The sequence below is a fragment of the Saimiri boliviensis genome, chromosome 12, assembly GCF_048565385.1.
Source record: "Saimiri boliviensis isolate mSaiBol1 chromosome 12, mSaiBol1.pri, whole genome shotgun sequence".
In the NCBI taxonomy this organism is placed as follows: domain Eukaryota; kingdom Metazoa; phylum Chordata; class Mammalia; order Primates; family Cebidae; genus Saimiri; species Saimiri boliviensis.
In genome coordinates, this window is record NC_133460.1 from 99,408,787 (window position 1) to 99,423,411 (window position 14,625).

Here is a 14,625-nt window from a genome sequence, read left to right on the forward strand (position 1 = left end):
GATTTTAAGTGTTCAACACTCCACTTTTCCGGGAACAGGCACTCACTCACTGTTTTAGTCAGGGTTCTCTATCTAGCAGGACAGAACTAACAGGGTAGATGTATACGAAGAGGAGTTTAGTAAGGAGTATTAACTCTCAGGATCACAGGGTGAAGTCCCACAATAGGACATCTGCTTGGCTGAGAATCAAGGAAGCCAGTCCGAGTCCCAAAACTTCAATCGTAGGGAGGCTGACAGTACAGCCTTCAGTCTGTGGCCAAAGACTCAAGAGTCCCTGGAAAACCAGTGGTGTAAGTCGAAGAGTCCAATAGCTGAAGAAAATAGAGTCTGATATTTGAGGGCCAGAGGCATCCAGCACGGGAGAAAGATGAAGGCTGAAGACTCAGCAAGTCAGCTCTTCCATATTCTCCTGCCAGCTTTATTCTCGCTGTGCTGGCTGCTGATTAGATGGGGCACAACCAGGTTGAGGGTGGGTCTGCCTCTCCCAGTCCACTGACTTAAATGTTAATTTCCTTTGGCAACACCCTCACAGACACATCCGGGAGCAATACTTTGCATCCTTCAAACCAATTAAGTTGACATTCAGTATTAACTATCACACCCGCCTTTATAGAGGTTTTGTTCATTCGTTCATTTATTCAACAATATATATTAGCCGGGCACCGTGACTCATGTCTGCAATCCCAGCACTTTGGGAGGCCAAGGCGGGTGGATCACCTGAGGTCAGGAGTTTGAGATCAGCCTGGCCAACATGGTGAAACCTTGTCTCTACTAAAAGTACAAAATGTTAGCCAGGTGGTGGGCATCTGTAATACCAGCTACTTAGGAGGCTGAGCAGGAGAATCGCTTGAACTTGGGAGGTGGAGGTTGCAGTGGGCTAAGACCTCACCATTGCACTCCAGCCTGGGCAACTAAAACAAAACTCCATCTCAACAAAACAAAACAAATCAACCCAATATTGTTGAGTGCTATACCTGACATTTTTCTAGGCCCTGGAGATACAGCAATGAATAAAACATTCCTGTTCTCATGAAACTGATATTCTGATAAAGGGCATCAGACATTAAACAAAATAAGTAAAATATGTGGATGTATTAGTTTGTCTGTGTTACTATAAAGGAATATCTGAGACTGGGTAATTTATAAAGAAAATAGGAGGCTTACTGATCTCCAGACAATTGGGAAAAAGCCTCTAATCTCCAAGTCATCATTGGTCAAGCCTTGCAATCTTCCCGGCAAGTCCCTGGCTCTCTGCTTCCATGCCACAGGAACACAGAACTCTTTCCTGAGGCTAAAGGACACCATACTCCTTTGGGTGCAGTCATCCCTTTGAAGTCATGACATCTTCCTCATCTGCCTGGAAAAATGAACATCTTGAAGCAGGGTCAGGTGTCCACTAATCTTGTGATATGCCAATCTTTTCAGTTAGTTTAGGCTTTTGTAACAGACCCCAAGAGTAGGTGACTTTCTTCTAGGAGTTTCAGCTTTCCACCCTGAAAATACTCCCTCAAAGATTTTTTTTTTTCCTTTTAATAAGTTGTTCTGCCATGTGTTTGTTGCATGAATGAGCACAAATTCAAATGGGATCCCATAACTGGTGATTCTGAGCAGCTAAGGGCATCATCAAAATATTAGATTAATTAAAGTCCAAGAGTATGATGAGGAGAAAGAGTGGCTGTAAAGAAACCTAAAGAACAATGAGGGCAAACTTCATCTGTGTCACAGTACTTATGATAGCATTTCATGTGCTTGGTGCAGAAGTAATTTTTCTCCACTCTGCCTTGAGCTGGGATCAAAACAATATCCTTGATCTTTTTGGGGAGCAAATGACTTTTAGAGAGAAGGTCTCAAAGGGAAAGTAGTTTATATTTGATGAATTGCAAGAATGCCTTTTGATATCTAGGGAATGTAACCCACAGAAGAGCTGATATTCAAAATCAGAATTATTAAAAATTGTAGGCCGGGCGCGGTGGCTCAAGCCTGTAATCCCAGCACTTTGGGAGGCCGAGGCGGGTGGATCACGAGGTCAAGAGATCGAGACCAGCCTGGTCAACATGGTGAAACCCCGTCTCTACTAAAAATACAAAAAATCAGCTGGGCGTGGTGGTGCGTGCCTGTAATCCCAGCTACTCAGGAGGCTGAGGCAGGAGAATTGCCTGAACCCAGGAGGCGGAGGTTGCGGTGAGCCGAGATCGTGCCATTGCACTCCAGCCTGGGTTAACAAGAGCGAAACTCCGTCTCAAAAAAAAAAAAAAAAAATTGTAGTGGGGGCAGTTGGGGTTTAGGGGTGAAAAGGAGTACATGAAGAGTATCCAACTAAGCCCAAGTGATTTACCATTGGCTTGGCCTAGAAGTTTCTTCGAGGAATTTGAATAATTCGTATTTATTTATACGTTTTCAAATATTTATTTAAGTGCCTAAAACGTGTGAGGCATTTGGGATGTGAGTGAATGTGGTAAGTTCTTTGCTCTAATAGAGCTCACATTTGGATGTATGTTAATTCTGAGTCTGAATTCAAGAGCACAATACAGTCAATTAAGCAGTGAGCCCAGGAAGCCATGGATCTTCACAAGCCCCAGGAAAAGTCAATATTTAAAATTTTCTATTTAAAATACAAGGGCACAGCAAGCTCTTGCCTGTATGGGAAGGCCATGGACTACAATTTCCACAAGCCATTGCGACTCTCTCGTTCAGCGCAGCTTGCGGTACGAGGAAGAGGAGCCTGCTCGGCGCATTCTTGTTGCATCATCAGCGTGCGCCTCCGCGACGAACTAGGTCTGGGCTACGAACGTATGGCAGCTTCTGAGGTGCCGTCGGTGGTGTCTTCGTCGTCTTTGAAAACAGACACATCCCCTGTCCTTGAAACTGCAGGAACGGTTGCAGCAATGGCTGCGACTCCGCCAGTCACAGCTGCAGCCGCGGCTGTTGCGGCCGCGGCCAGGACAGGATCCGAAGCCAGGGTCTCCAAGGCCGCTTTGGCTACAAAGCTGCTGTCCCTGAGCGGCGTGTTCGCCGTACACAAGCCCAAAGGGCCCACTTCAGCCGAGCTGCTGAATCGGTTGAAGGAGAAGCTGCTGGCAGGTACTGCAGCCCGGGTGGGGACCAGGCTGAGGCGGTCGCCGCGAAAGGGGAAGCACACTAGGCTTTTTGCGACGCTCGTGACTCAGGAGACAAAAGGAAGGGAAAGGGAGAATGACCATTGAATTAGCTCTGGACTAATTCAAAGAAATCTCGGGCGTCTCGGGCTTGGACTTGGCGGTGGCACGAACACTTGTAGCCTACATGGCAGTTGTAGTTCTCAACAGGAGGAAAAAAAAAAACATCAATAAAACCCTTCCCTAGGGCGTGCAGACCTATTTTCTGTAATCTGATCCTTCAGGAGGCTTTTGTTGGGTTCGTGTGGATGAATCCCAAAAGGAAGCACTGGCTCTGCATTCTTCAAAATACATGGGAAATGCATATACACTTCGTTAACCAAGACCTAACATAGTGGTTTTTCACACTTTAGTGGGCCTAACAATTGCTTAGACTCTCTTGTACAAATACAGATTCCTAATCCCTGTCCTCTCAGAGACTGCGATTCCGAGAGTTCGGGGTATTTTTAGGAAAACGCAATTCTTAACAGTTACTCCAGGTGATTCTAGTGTAAGTAGCTTATGGGCCACATTTAAGGAACACTCAGTATAACTTGGTCACTAAGCTGAGTGTTCTTTTTATTGATTTGTTTATTCATGTACGCTGGGAAATTAATAGAAAAGCCCAAAGAATCACCCCATTCATCAGCTCCGTAGATCATTTCACACATAAAGCATCATTGGATATCCACATAAGCCAGATCTGTGCTAGCCTATAGAGACTTAAAGATGAAAGAGACTGTCTCTTACCTTTGCCGAGCTTATAGCCTACTTTCTGCACCGTGTGGTGATAAAACTAGTTAGCTGGGCCCTCCAGAATTTGGCCCTGTTCTGTCTTGCCATTAAACAAGTACAGGGACTTTCTCACATTGTTTAGTGTCCCATGGAAAACTTTACACTTAAAATGCAAAAACAAATTACTCTTATGGGAATTATAACTGACAGTACAGATTTAAATGTTTTTGGGCTAATAGGTACACTCCTACAGGTGTTTAATTCCAGTATCACGACTACTCATTCTTTTGTTAAAGTTTACTTTTTTGCCTGAAAAGAGGGGTCACACAGAGGAATGAGTAAATGTCAAAGTGAGGAATTGCATCAAGGATATGCATTATGGTGTCATCATAGTTTTTTTTTTTTTTTATGTTTTCCTTTATAGAACTTCACCTTTCCTGATGTGTTAGCAAAACTCTGGGTTGTTACTTTTTTTTTTAATCCTTAAGGTAATGATTACCATTCTTTAAGACGAGTTTCTGACAATGCCATATTCTGGCCTTCTGGTTAATCTGCCTCTAAGAACTGAAGTTTCTTGTGGAATCTTGGTTAAAATGATTGTTTCAAGGCTGTTGCTAGGCTAGAACTTTTAGCTAGAGACATTCTCATGATCCTTGATTTCTATATTGCTTGTGTGTGATTGACCTATTCTTTATTTATGTTAGCTAGGTTAGAGTTTCCCAAATGCCATTTTAACTGGCTGTCAGAATTACTTGGGAAGGTTCTTAAAGATACCTGCATTCTAATGTGTTTAACACCTACAGACAATGGTTGTGGCCTCTAATACCATTCCTTGTCTTTCCTTACATTGATTCCTGTTATACTACAATCCCTACTCTTTGTTATCCTTCAAAGCCCTAAGTGTACCACAATTTTATAGCTAGAAAATACTTTAATAAATATTTATCCACAAATACTTAGTTCAGTGGGGTGAACTAAATTCTTCACTCTATAGAGGCAGTATGTCTGCACATAAGAAGGAGGTATATTTGGGCACAAAGGGAAGATAGTATATTTATGGGGCCTTCTTACTCGAAAGAGAAGTTGAAAATGCAAAGAGTTCCCCAGAAGGTTTCTGTTAATTTATGGGTGAGAGATCGCTGATGGGTTGCAAGTGACAGGTCAAGGATTTGAAACCTAGGTCTGGCCTTAGAATTTTTTGTCAATGCAGACAGCCATACCCATCTAAATGTGATGATGCCATAATTAGAGAATGATGCCAGGGTATTCCAGAGACCATGGTTGTGACCCACTAGAGTGGTAATTTTGCTGGGAGGCCAAGCCACCCAACATAACCTTTTGGCCATTTAAACTGGCTTCTGCATTTCCACTCTTGCTTTGCTTTCTCCTCTTCCCTTTTCTGTCCACTCGTTTTATTTTCTTTATTTTCTTTCTGCTCGGTGTCAGTGGTGATAATGAAGGTTTGACAGGTTTGGGGGCAGGTATAGATCAATATAGCTTTTCCTGCTTTTCTCTTCTTTCTCACTTGATGTCTAATAGCCAGTACTCTCTCAATATGTTGTATGCCATTATCAACTTATATTTATCTAGAAGGAAACACTGGCTCCGTACCCCCAAAGTACTTTCAAATAACACTGTTTTACTTTTTTTTTTTTGAGACAGGATCTTGCTCTGTTGCCCAGGTTAGAATACAGTGGCACAGTCTTGACTTAACTGTAATCTCTGCCTCCCAAGCTCAAGCAGTCCTCTTTCCTAAGCCTCCCAAGTATATAGGACTATAGGTGCACACCACCATGCCCAGATAATTTTTTAAATTTTATTTTGAGTAGACACGGGGTTTCCCTGTGTTGCCCAGGCTGATCTTGAACTTATCGGTTCAGGTGATCCTCCTGTCTTGGCCTCACAAAGTGCTGGGATTACAGGCATGAGCCACTGTACCTGGCTCACTTTATATTTACAACAGGAATATGAGATGCCAGGCTGGCATCCTCTTTTTAAAATCTAAATGCTTGGATCACCTGAGGTCAGGAGTTTGAGATCAGCCTGGCCAACATGGTGAAACTCCGTCTGTACTAGAAACACAAAAATTAGCCAGACATGATGGTGGGCACCTGTAATCCCAACTACTTGGAAGGCGGAGGCGGGAGAATCACTTGAACCCAGGAGGCAGAGATTGCAGTGAGCTGAGATCATGCCACTGTACTCCAGCCTGGGCGACAGAGTGAGACTTTGTCTCAAAAAAAGAAAGGAAAAAAAAATCTGAATGCTTAAGAAGTTAAGGTGCAACTTAATCTTACCTGCCTTCTACATAATGTTTTGTTGAGATTCGCTTCTTTAATGAATTGCAAGTTTTGATTAAGAGAGGGAGACCACGAATACAGGAAGTTTGGGAATTTGGTGTATTTAGAAGTAGCCCTACATGAGTTATACTCCCAATGTTAGGTAGCTGGAGATACCAGGGAAGACCATGGAAGAGATTTAGAACTGGAAATGGAAATTTTTATTATTTATTTGTTTATTTTTTGAGACAGAGTCTCGCTCTGTTACCCAGGCTAGAGTATAGTGGCATGAACTTGGCTCACCACAACTTCTGCCTCCCAGGTTCATGTGATTCTCCTGTCTCAGCCTCCTGAGTAGCTGAGATTATAGGCATGTGCCATTATACCCAGCTAATTTTTGTATTTTTGGTAGAGATGGGGTTTCACTATATTGGCCAGGCTGGTCTCAAACTCCTGACCTTGTGATCTGCCCACCTTGGCCTCCCAAAGTGCTGGGATTACAGCTGTGAGCCACCGCACCCAGCCACATTGAGGACTTTTAAAAGTATCTTTCTAAATCAAGATTAACTTTATTTCATGATTCTCTTATCAGCCCACCACTACCAAGAATTTCCTAGATTTTTGCGAGTTAGCCTGGATATTTACCCACCTTTTAAAAATGCTGTTTTTTTTTTTTCTTGGAGAATTATTTCTAGTATACAGATAGCTAATTTTAGAATACTGTTTCTTTATAATTTAGGGAATGTCCATTTTAAAATCTTTTCTTTGTTAGTAATGAGGTCATAGTCTCTTAACATGTAAAGTTTGTACAGTACTTTTTATTGCCTTTATTGAAATGGCAATAAAATGTTTTGAAAATGCCATCTCTTCTTCCTCCCAAGTTTATGGAGATCCTACTTCATTTGTCTTGGTAATCACCTTCCTTTTCATCCCCATTACTCTTGTAGAAGCTGGAATGCCTTCTCCAGAATGGAGCAAGAGGAAGAAGCAGACTTTGAAAATTGGGCATGGAGGGACTCTAGACAGTGCAGCCCGAGGAGTTCTGGGTAAGAGATAAAAAAGTGAAATTTCCACTGTCTCTTAATATTAGAAAGAAACACTGGTTGAGAACAGATGAGATTGACTAAAGCTTTCTATTTTTTGGTCTATTTTGGAATGTTTCAGATCTACTGGATATATATAGTGCCATCTTCTAAAGAAGCCCTTAAATGGTACAAGGTCTTAAAGGCCGTTAGAAATAGCTACCTTTATGTGTGGACAGGACTTTGAAAAGTTTGTATCTGTGCAGAAAAGAGTTAACATAGCAGACCTGAAATGGCTATCTTTAGAAAGGCCTGCTTATACACCTTTCCCTCGGCTGGTGTCTGGGAACTTGGAATTTGGGAGTGTTCCCACCTTTCACTGTGTGATAAGACTGGTTGGCTGTGCCTCAGATGTATCTGAGATTACCATCTTTCCTTCTAGGAATCTGGAATTTTGTCCCACTGCTAAGACAGAGAGGGTGCCTGAGTGATTATCCTCTCAAGTCCCCAATAAAAACGTTGGGCACTGAGTTTCTAATGAGCTTCCCTGAGAGAAGCATTGCACAGGTGTTACTGCTTTTTTTGTTGCTGGAAAAAGTAGCATGCTTGAGTGTCCCCTCATAGGAGGGGGAGAGAATAAGGAAGCTTGTGCCCAGATTGCTCTGTGTGTTTTCCTCTTGAGGTTCAGCTGAGTATTCTTACTACATCACTGTAATCAATCTGAGGTATACATCAATCTTTGAATGTGGGCTGGTCTTGGGGACTCCCAACAAGGTATAAGGTTCTGTTTGTCTGCTTATCTCTAGTCTAATCTCTGAGATAACTGTCTTGAGAAGGGGAAGCTTATAGTTCTTGAGAGGAAGTCATTTTCTGCTGGAGATGTATTAGTTGACCATTTTATTGCTTGTGAAGGAAAATGGTAGAATTGATCAAAGGGAAAAATGTCTTTTATCCTTTTTTATTCCATCTTTTTGTTGTTGTTGTTGTTTTTGCACCTGGTAGAGATTCTAAAGTCCAACTTAATGGACTGCTAAAGTGTGTATACATAGGCTAGGATATATTTTACTCTGTAACTGCATCCTTAGTTACAGAACTAGCTACATACATTGGGATCCCTCTCTGTGCCCACTTCCCCACATACGAAAAACAAACTTTTATGGAACAATACTTATCTTTTTCCATGCTCTGGTATTTTATATTTTATTCAGTTTTATTTAGAGCAAAAATTAGTACAAACAACAGCAAACCTTGATCTAAGCTATCCAAAGTAGATAAGTGCTTATTTAAAAGAAAAGGATAAAATTGGTCAAGAAAATGGTATGCTTAAAGAACGTTAGAAACTGTATATAATTTTTTATTTTCTAAAATTATAGATTTAGTTTATGTTAGCAAACATATTTTTACTTGAGGTTAGAATAGAACAAATAGTTCAAGACCAACCTGGCCAACATAGTGAAACCCCATCTCTACTAAAAATACAGAAATTAGCCAGGTGTGGTTGTGCGTGCCTGTAATGCCAGCTACTCAGGAGGCTGAGGCAGGAGAATCACATGAACCCGGGAGGTGGAGGTTGCAGTGAGCTGAGGTCACACCATTGCACTCCAGCCTGAGCGACAAGAGTGAAACTCCATCTCAAAAAATAAATACAATAAAATACAGTATAGTACAGTACAATACAGTACAGTACAATAGAAAAAAAATGAGGCTGGGCACAGTGACTCCCACCTGTAATCCCAGTACTTTGGGAGGCTGAGGTGGGTAGACTGCTTGAGCCTGGGAGCCTAAGACCAGCTTAGGCAATGTGGTGAAACCCCATCTCTATAAAAAATTTTAAAATTAGTTGGGTGTGGTGGCATATACCTATAGTCCCAGCTACTTGGGAGGCTGGGAAGTTGAGGCTGCAGCGATCTGTGATTGCACCACTGCACTCCAGAAAACAAACAAGCAAAACAAAACAAAAACCCCAGCTAATGATAAAAAGAATTTATTGAGTACTTACTGTACATAAGATCTTCAGTTTTGGGCATTCATAAGTTATATAGTTTAATTCTCATTGTAATCTGTAAGAGGTTATTATTATCCCCATTTTACAGAAGAAGAAATGAAGACCCTGAGAGATAAAGTAACATGTTCACTGTCATAGAGTTAGTGACAGAGTCAGGATTTGAGCCCAGATCTGCCCAGTTCCAAAGCATCTGCCCCTGTGGATGGTAGATACCTGGCGCTCCTGCTTTTGTTCCTCATGCCCTGTGCTCTTGGCAGAAATTAGGGCTTTATGATTCTTACCAGCGTAGAACTTCAGTAGCCTGTACCAGTGATTAGAGTTGGTCCTTGAGTTGAAGCCTATGCTTCAAACCACTTGCTTTACTGTTTTCCAGGCATAGCACCACAAATACAAGAAAAGAGAGGATAAGATCTGTTGCTTGTTTATGAATAGATCAATTCTGGTAATTTCTAGTGGTGGTTCTTCATTGGCATGCAGAAAATAGTAATATTCAGGGCAGTGAATGAAATAGTTTATTTTTTACCCTGAACCTATGGCAAGCTTGTCCAGTCTTTGACCTGTGGGCTGCATGTGGCCCAGGACAGCTTTTAGTGCAGCCCAACACAAATTCGTAAACTTTCTTAAAACATCCTGAGATTTTTTTATGTGTGATTTCTTTTTTTAAGCTCATCAGCCATCGTTAGTGTATTATATGTATGGCTCAAGACAGTTCTTTCATTGTGGCCCAGGAAAACCCAAAGATTGGACACCCTTGACTGAAGGGATCTTGTTGAAGCTTCCATTTTAGTATTATGAAGGAGCTGAAATTTGTATGTAAATTAAGGTTGGAGGCTTAATTTTATATTTGATCTTACAGGGACTTATATGATGATATAACATGTTCATATGTCAGATGTATTAATTTTTCTTCCAACACATGTGATTTCCAAGGAGAGATAAAGTTTAAAAAATTATAGGTGTTGGCCAGGCATGGTGGCTAACGCCTGTAATCCCAGCACTTTGGGAGGCCAAGGTGGTCAGATCACCTGAGGTCAGGAGTTCAAGACCAGCCTGTCCAACATGGTGAAACTCCATCTCTATTAGAAAAAAAATTATAGGTGTTCAGTCACAGAGTAAGGGATGTTTGTTATCCAAGTTAGCAGTTCTGGAAACTTATGAGAAGTTGATTTTTGATTGTGTGGTAAAATAAACACTAGACTCTAATCATATTTGGGTTTGTATACCGGCTACTGGCTTCTTCAGTTACTAACTATACACATCCTAAGAAAATCCCATAACCTCCCTGAATATTTTTTCATGTTTTAAAAGAGGATAATGTCTACCAAAATTGAGTCAAAAGGTTATTTATTTATTTATTTATTTATTTTTTGGAATGCAGTCACTCTCTGTGGCCCAGGCTGGAGTGCAGTGGCGTGATCTTGGCTCACTGCAACGTCTGCCTCCTGGGTTTAAGTGATTCTCCTGCCTCAGGCTTCCGAGTAGCTGGGATTACAGGCATGCGTCACCATGCCTGGCTAATTTTTGTAATTTTACTAGAGACGGGGTTTCACCATGTTGGTCAGGCTGGTCTTGAACTCCTGACCTCATGACCTGCCCGTCTAGGCCTCCCAAAGTGCTGGGGGCATGAGCCACTGTGCTTGGCCAGGTCAAAAGGTTTTTAAAAATATCTTACAGAATACCTATAGTATATAGATGTGTACTTTATTCTGTGAAGTACTGTATACAGGTCTTTTTTATTTTTATTTATTTATTTATTTGAGATGGAGTCTTGCTCTGTCACCCAGTCTGGAGTGCAGTGGTATGATCTTGGCTTACTGCAACCTCCACCTCCTGAATTCAAGTGACTCTCCTGCTTCAGCCTCCTGAGTAGCTGGGATTATAGGTGACTGTCACCATGCCTGGCTAATTTTTGTATTTTTAATAGAGTCGGGATTTTACCATGTTGGCCAGGGTGGTCTTGAACCCCTGATCTCAAGTGATCTGCCTGCCTTGGCCTCCCAAAGTGCGGGGATTACAGTGGTGAGCCAACATGCCCAGCCAAAGGTCCTTTTTAAAAATAAATAAAACTGGACCTGTGTGAAAAAAATATCCTTTTACTTTCAACATTTTAGACTGTTTTTTTTTTTTTTTTTGCAATATTAGTGGTGCAGAGTAAGAATTTAGCTGACAATTTAAGATTATAACCTGAAATTCAGGCTTATAATTCTATAGCATAATTGCTAGAGAGTTCACAGGTTTCTCAGAAATACTGTGGTAGGCAAAATAATCACCTGCTAAAAGTGTCCATGTCCTAATTTCCATAACCCGTGAATATGTTAGGTTACATCATAAAGAGCATTAGGGTTGTAGATGGAATTGATGTTGCTAATCAGCTGACTTTAAGATAGATTATCCTGAAATTTCCAAGTGGACCCAATGTAATCATAAGACTCTTTAAAAGTGGAAGAGGAGGCAGAAGAGAGAGTCAGAGATACGGCAATGAAAGCAGAGATTGGAGGGATGTGATTGCTGGCTTTGAAGAGAGAAGGGAAATCACAAGCCAAAGAATGGGAGCAGCCTCTAAAAGCTGAAGGAGGCAAAAAAAAGGTTCCCTAGGAAGGCTATAGTGAAGGATTCTCCCCTAGCACCTCCAGAGAAGAACATAGCCAAGCCAACTGCTTGATTTTAAGCCTAGTTAAACCTGTTTCAGACTTCTGACCTCCACAACTGTATGATAAAAAGTTTGTATTGTTTTAAGCCCCAATTGGTAATTTGTTACAATAGCAATAGGAAAGGAATATACCTATTGATCGTAAATCACTTAAAATGTAAATAAAATTTCTATATACCATTTCAAAATTTTTTTAACTTTAGAGGTTATAGAAACAGTGAGAAAATTTAGATAAAGTACAAGAAAGTTGAAAATAAAAAATGGCCATTTTCCACCTTTTATCAGTTAACATTTTTGCCATATTTCTTTGTAACTTTTTGTCTATGCAGTTTTTTTTTTTTTTTTTTTTTTTTGAGACGGAATTTTGCTCTTGTTGCCCAGGCTGGAGTTCAATGGCACAATCTTAGCTCACTGCAACCTCCGCCTCCTGGGTTCAAGCGATTCTCCTGCCTCAGCCTCCGAGTAGCTGGGATTACAGGCATGCACCACCATGTCTGGCTAATTTTTGTATTATTAGTAGAGATGGTGTTTCTCCATGTTGGTCAGGCTGGTCTTGAACTCTTGACTTCAGGTGATCTGCCCGCCTCTGCCTCTCAAAGTGCTGGGATTACAGGTATGAGCCACCATACCTGGCCTATCTATGCAGATTATTTTTTAAGTTGAGCTCTACTTCACTGTATGTACTTATATATCCATTTCTTTAACTTAACATTGTGACATAAACGTGGTTCATGTTGATTGTTTGTAAACCTTATTTTTAATGGCTATAAAATGTTCTATCATATGGCTAAAATACAATTTATTAACCATTTCCCTATTTGAGGTCACTGTGGCTATTACCAGAGTTTTGTCATACTGATTTTGTGAGGGATATCTTTATAGATATAACTTTTTGTTTGTTTAGTTTTTAGTTTTTAGTTTTTACCCATACATCCGTATCAGCCAGGTGTTTTGGATTCTTAAAATAGATTCCTACAATTGGAAAGATACAGGTCTTGTTAGATGACCATACGGGGTGTTAATCGAATTAGATAAATAGCAGTAGAAACTTCCAGTTGCAGAAAGCTGGAAATACATGTATATAATCCATGCCTGTCCTAGAGGGACTCTCCTCATAAACAAATTCTATCTTTTTGATTTGAGAATAGGATACTAGGACATTGGATTAAGTTCGGAGATACTGAATTTTTTTTTTTTGTGTGTGTGTGTTTTTTAACAGAGAAAACATTTGTGCGAGCACAGAAAATTTGGGAGACAGAGTAGTAATTGTGAGACTGTGCATGGAAAACCCTGTTATCCATTCTTTGAATTTTCCACACCTTTTCAAACGTGGTGCCTTTGCTCATACTTTTCTTTTATTTATTTATTTATATTTATATTTATTTTTTTAATTGCATTTTAGGTTTTGGGGTACATGTGAAGAACATACAAGATTGTTGCATAGGTACACACATGGCAGTGTGGTTTTCTGCCTTCCATCCCCTCGCCTGTATCTGTCATTTCTCCCCATGCTATCTCTTCCCACCTCCCCACCCCCCTCCTTCCCCTATTTCCCCCCAACGGACCCCAGTGTGTAGTGCTCCCCTCCCTGTGTCCATGTGTTCTCATTGTTCAACACCTGCCTATGAGTGAGAACATGCGGTGTTTGATTTTCTGCTCTTGTGTCAGTTTGCTGAGAATGATGGTTTCCAGGTTTATCCATGTCCCTACAAAGGACGTGAACTCATCGTTTTTGATGGCTGTGTAATATTCCATGGTGTATATGTACCACATTTTCCCTATCCCATACTTTTCTTTTGTAAGTGCCTTTCTTTGCAGAAGTCCTACTGACCTTTCCAGGTTCAGCTGAAATGCCATTTCCTGCCTTTGAAGCTTGCCTGCTTGCTCTTCTATACTGCTAATGTAAAACTTCATTTTGGCCTCTTAGTTTTTGTTGATATTTGTCTCCCTCTTAGATTGTTAAATCACAGCGGAAGCCAGGTCTTATTTATTTGTGTACCTACACAATATGTACTGAATATAATTTTGAATGATTGAAGGGAAAAATGCTAAATAATAATTCTGTCCAGGGAACTAACCTGTGAATGAAAATCTGCTGGTTGGCTAGGTCCCAATGCTGGAAAATTTTTCTGTATGCCACCACCATATTAGTCTTTCTAAAATTCCGCTTTCACTAATCACCTAACTTCAGTGGCAGTTGGTTATTCTTAGGTATAAAATGAGAGGATTAAGCTGGGTAACTCTAAGATGCCTTCTTTTAAATTTTATCCTTCTGGGTCACTAAACTAGCTCAGAAACCATGATGAGTTCAGGATTTCAACCATGTTAAAGTCAAACATCTCAGCCTGCTTCTAAGACACACTATGTTTGGTCTATAAACCCACTGTTCTCATCCTTGTATCTGAGAGTTTGTGCAATTTCTTTCTTTCTAAGAACATGCTTCTCTTCTCTGTTGTGTTCCTATATATTCTTCAAAGTCCTAACACAAACTCTGAAATGCTTGAGTGAAGCATTCTCTGGCCTCTTTAGCCATTTAGAATGCTCCGCTTTTGCCCTGCTATGGCAGCTGTTCTATCTCTGTTCATTTTGAGACTTAATCATATACTATCATATTGTAATTTAGCATTGTTCACTCATTAGGCAACATTTCTTGAGCTCTGTGATTTCTGTTTTCTGTGTTTTATTTTCCCAATAAGATTATAAGTTTTTTTAAAGTTAGGAAATGTGTCACAAGCTTGTTTTTTCATTAGAAGTATTCCTCTTGGGATTATGTGCATAGCAGTTATTAAAAAAATATTTA

At 40.6% G+C, this 14,625-nt stretch overlaps 1 protein-coding gene across 3 annotated transcripts in view; it reads left to right on the forward strand.

The window, feature by feature from the left end:
• Nucleotides 1-2,733: 2,733 nt before the first annotated feature.
• Nucleotides 2,734-14,625, forward strand: part of TRUB1 (TruB pseudouridine synthase family member 1) — a 64,242-nt gene continuing 52,350 nt past the window's right edge. For 2 of the 3 annotated variants that reach the window (XM_074382945.1, XM_074382944.1), the window contains exons 1-2: nt 2,734-3,081; nt 7,096-7,194. In XM_074382945.1, coding sequence (XP_074239046.1) covers nt 2,793-3,081; nt 7,096-7,194 — 388 coding nt within the window. In that variant the 5' untranslated portion in view covers nt 2,734-2,792. The remainder of the gene's footprint in view (nt 3,082-7,095; nt 7,195-14,625) is intronic. The other variant, XM_003922178.3, reaches the window with a different exon arrangement.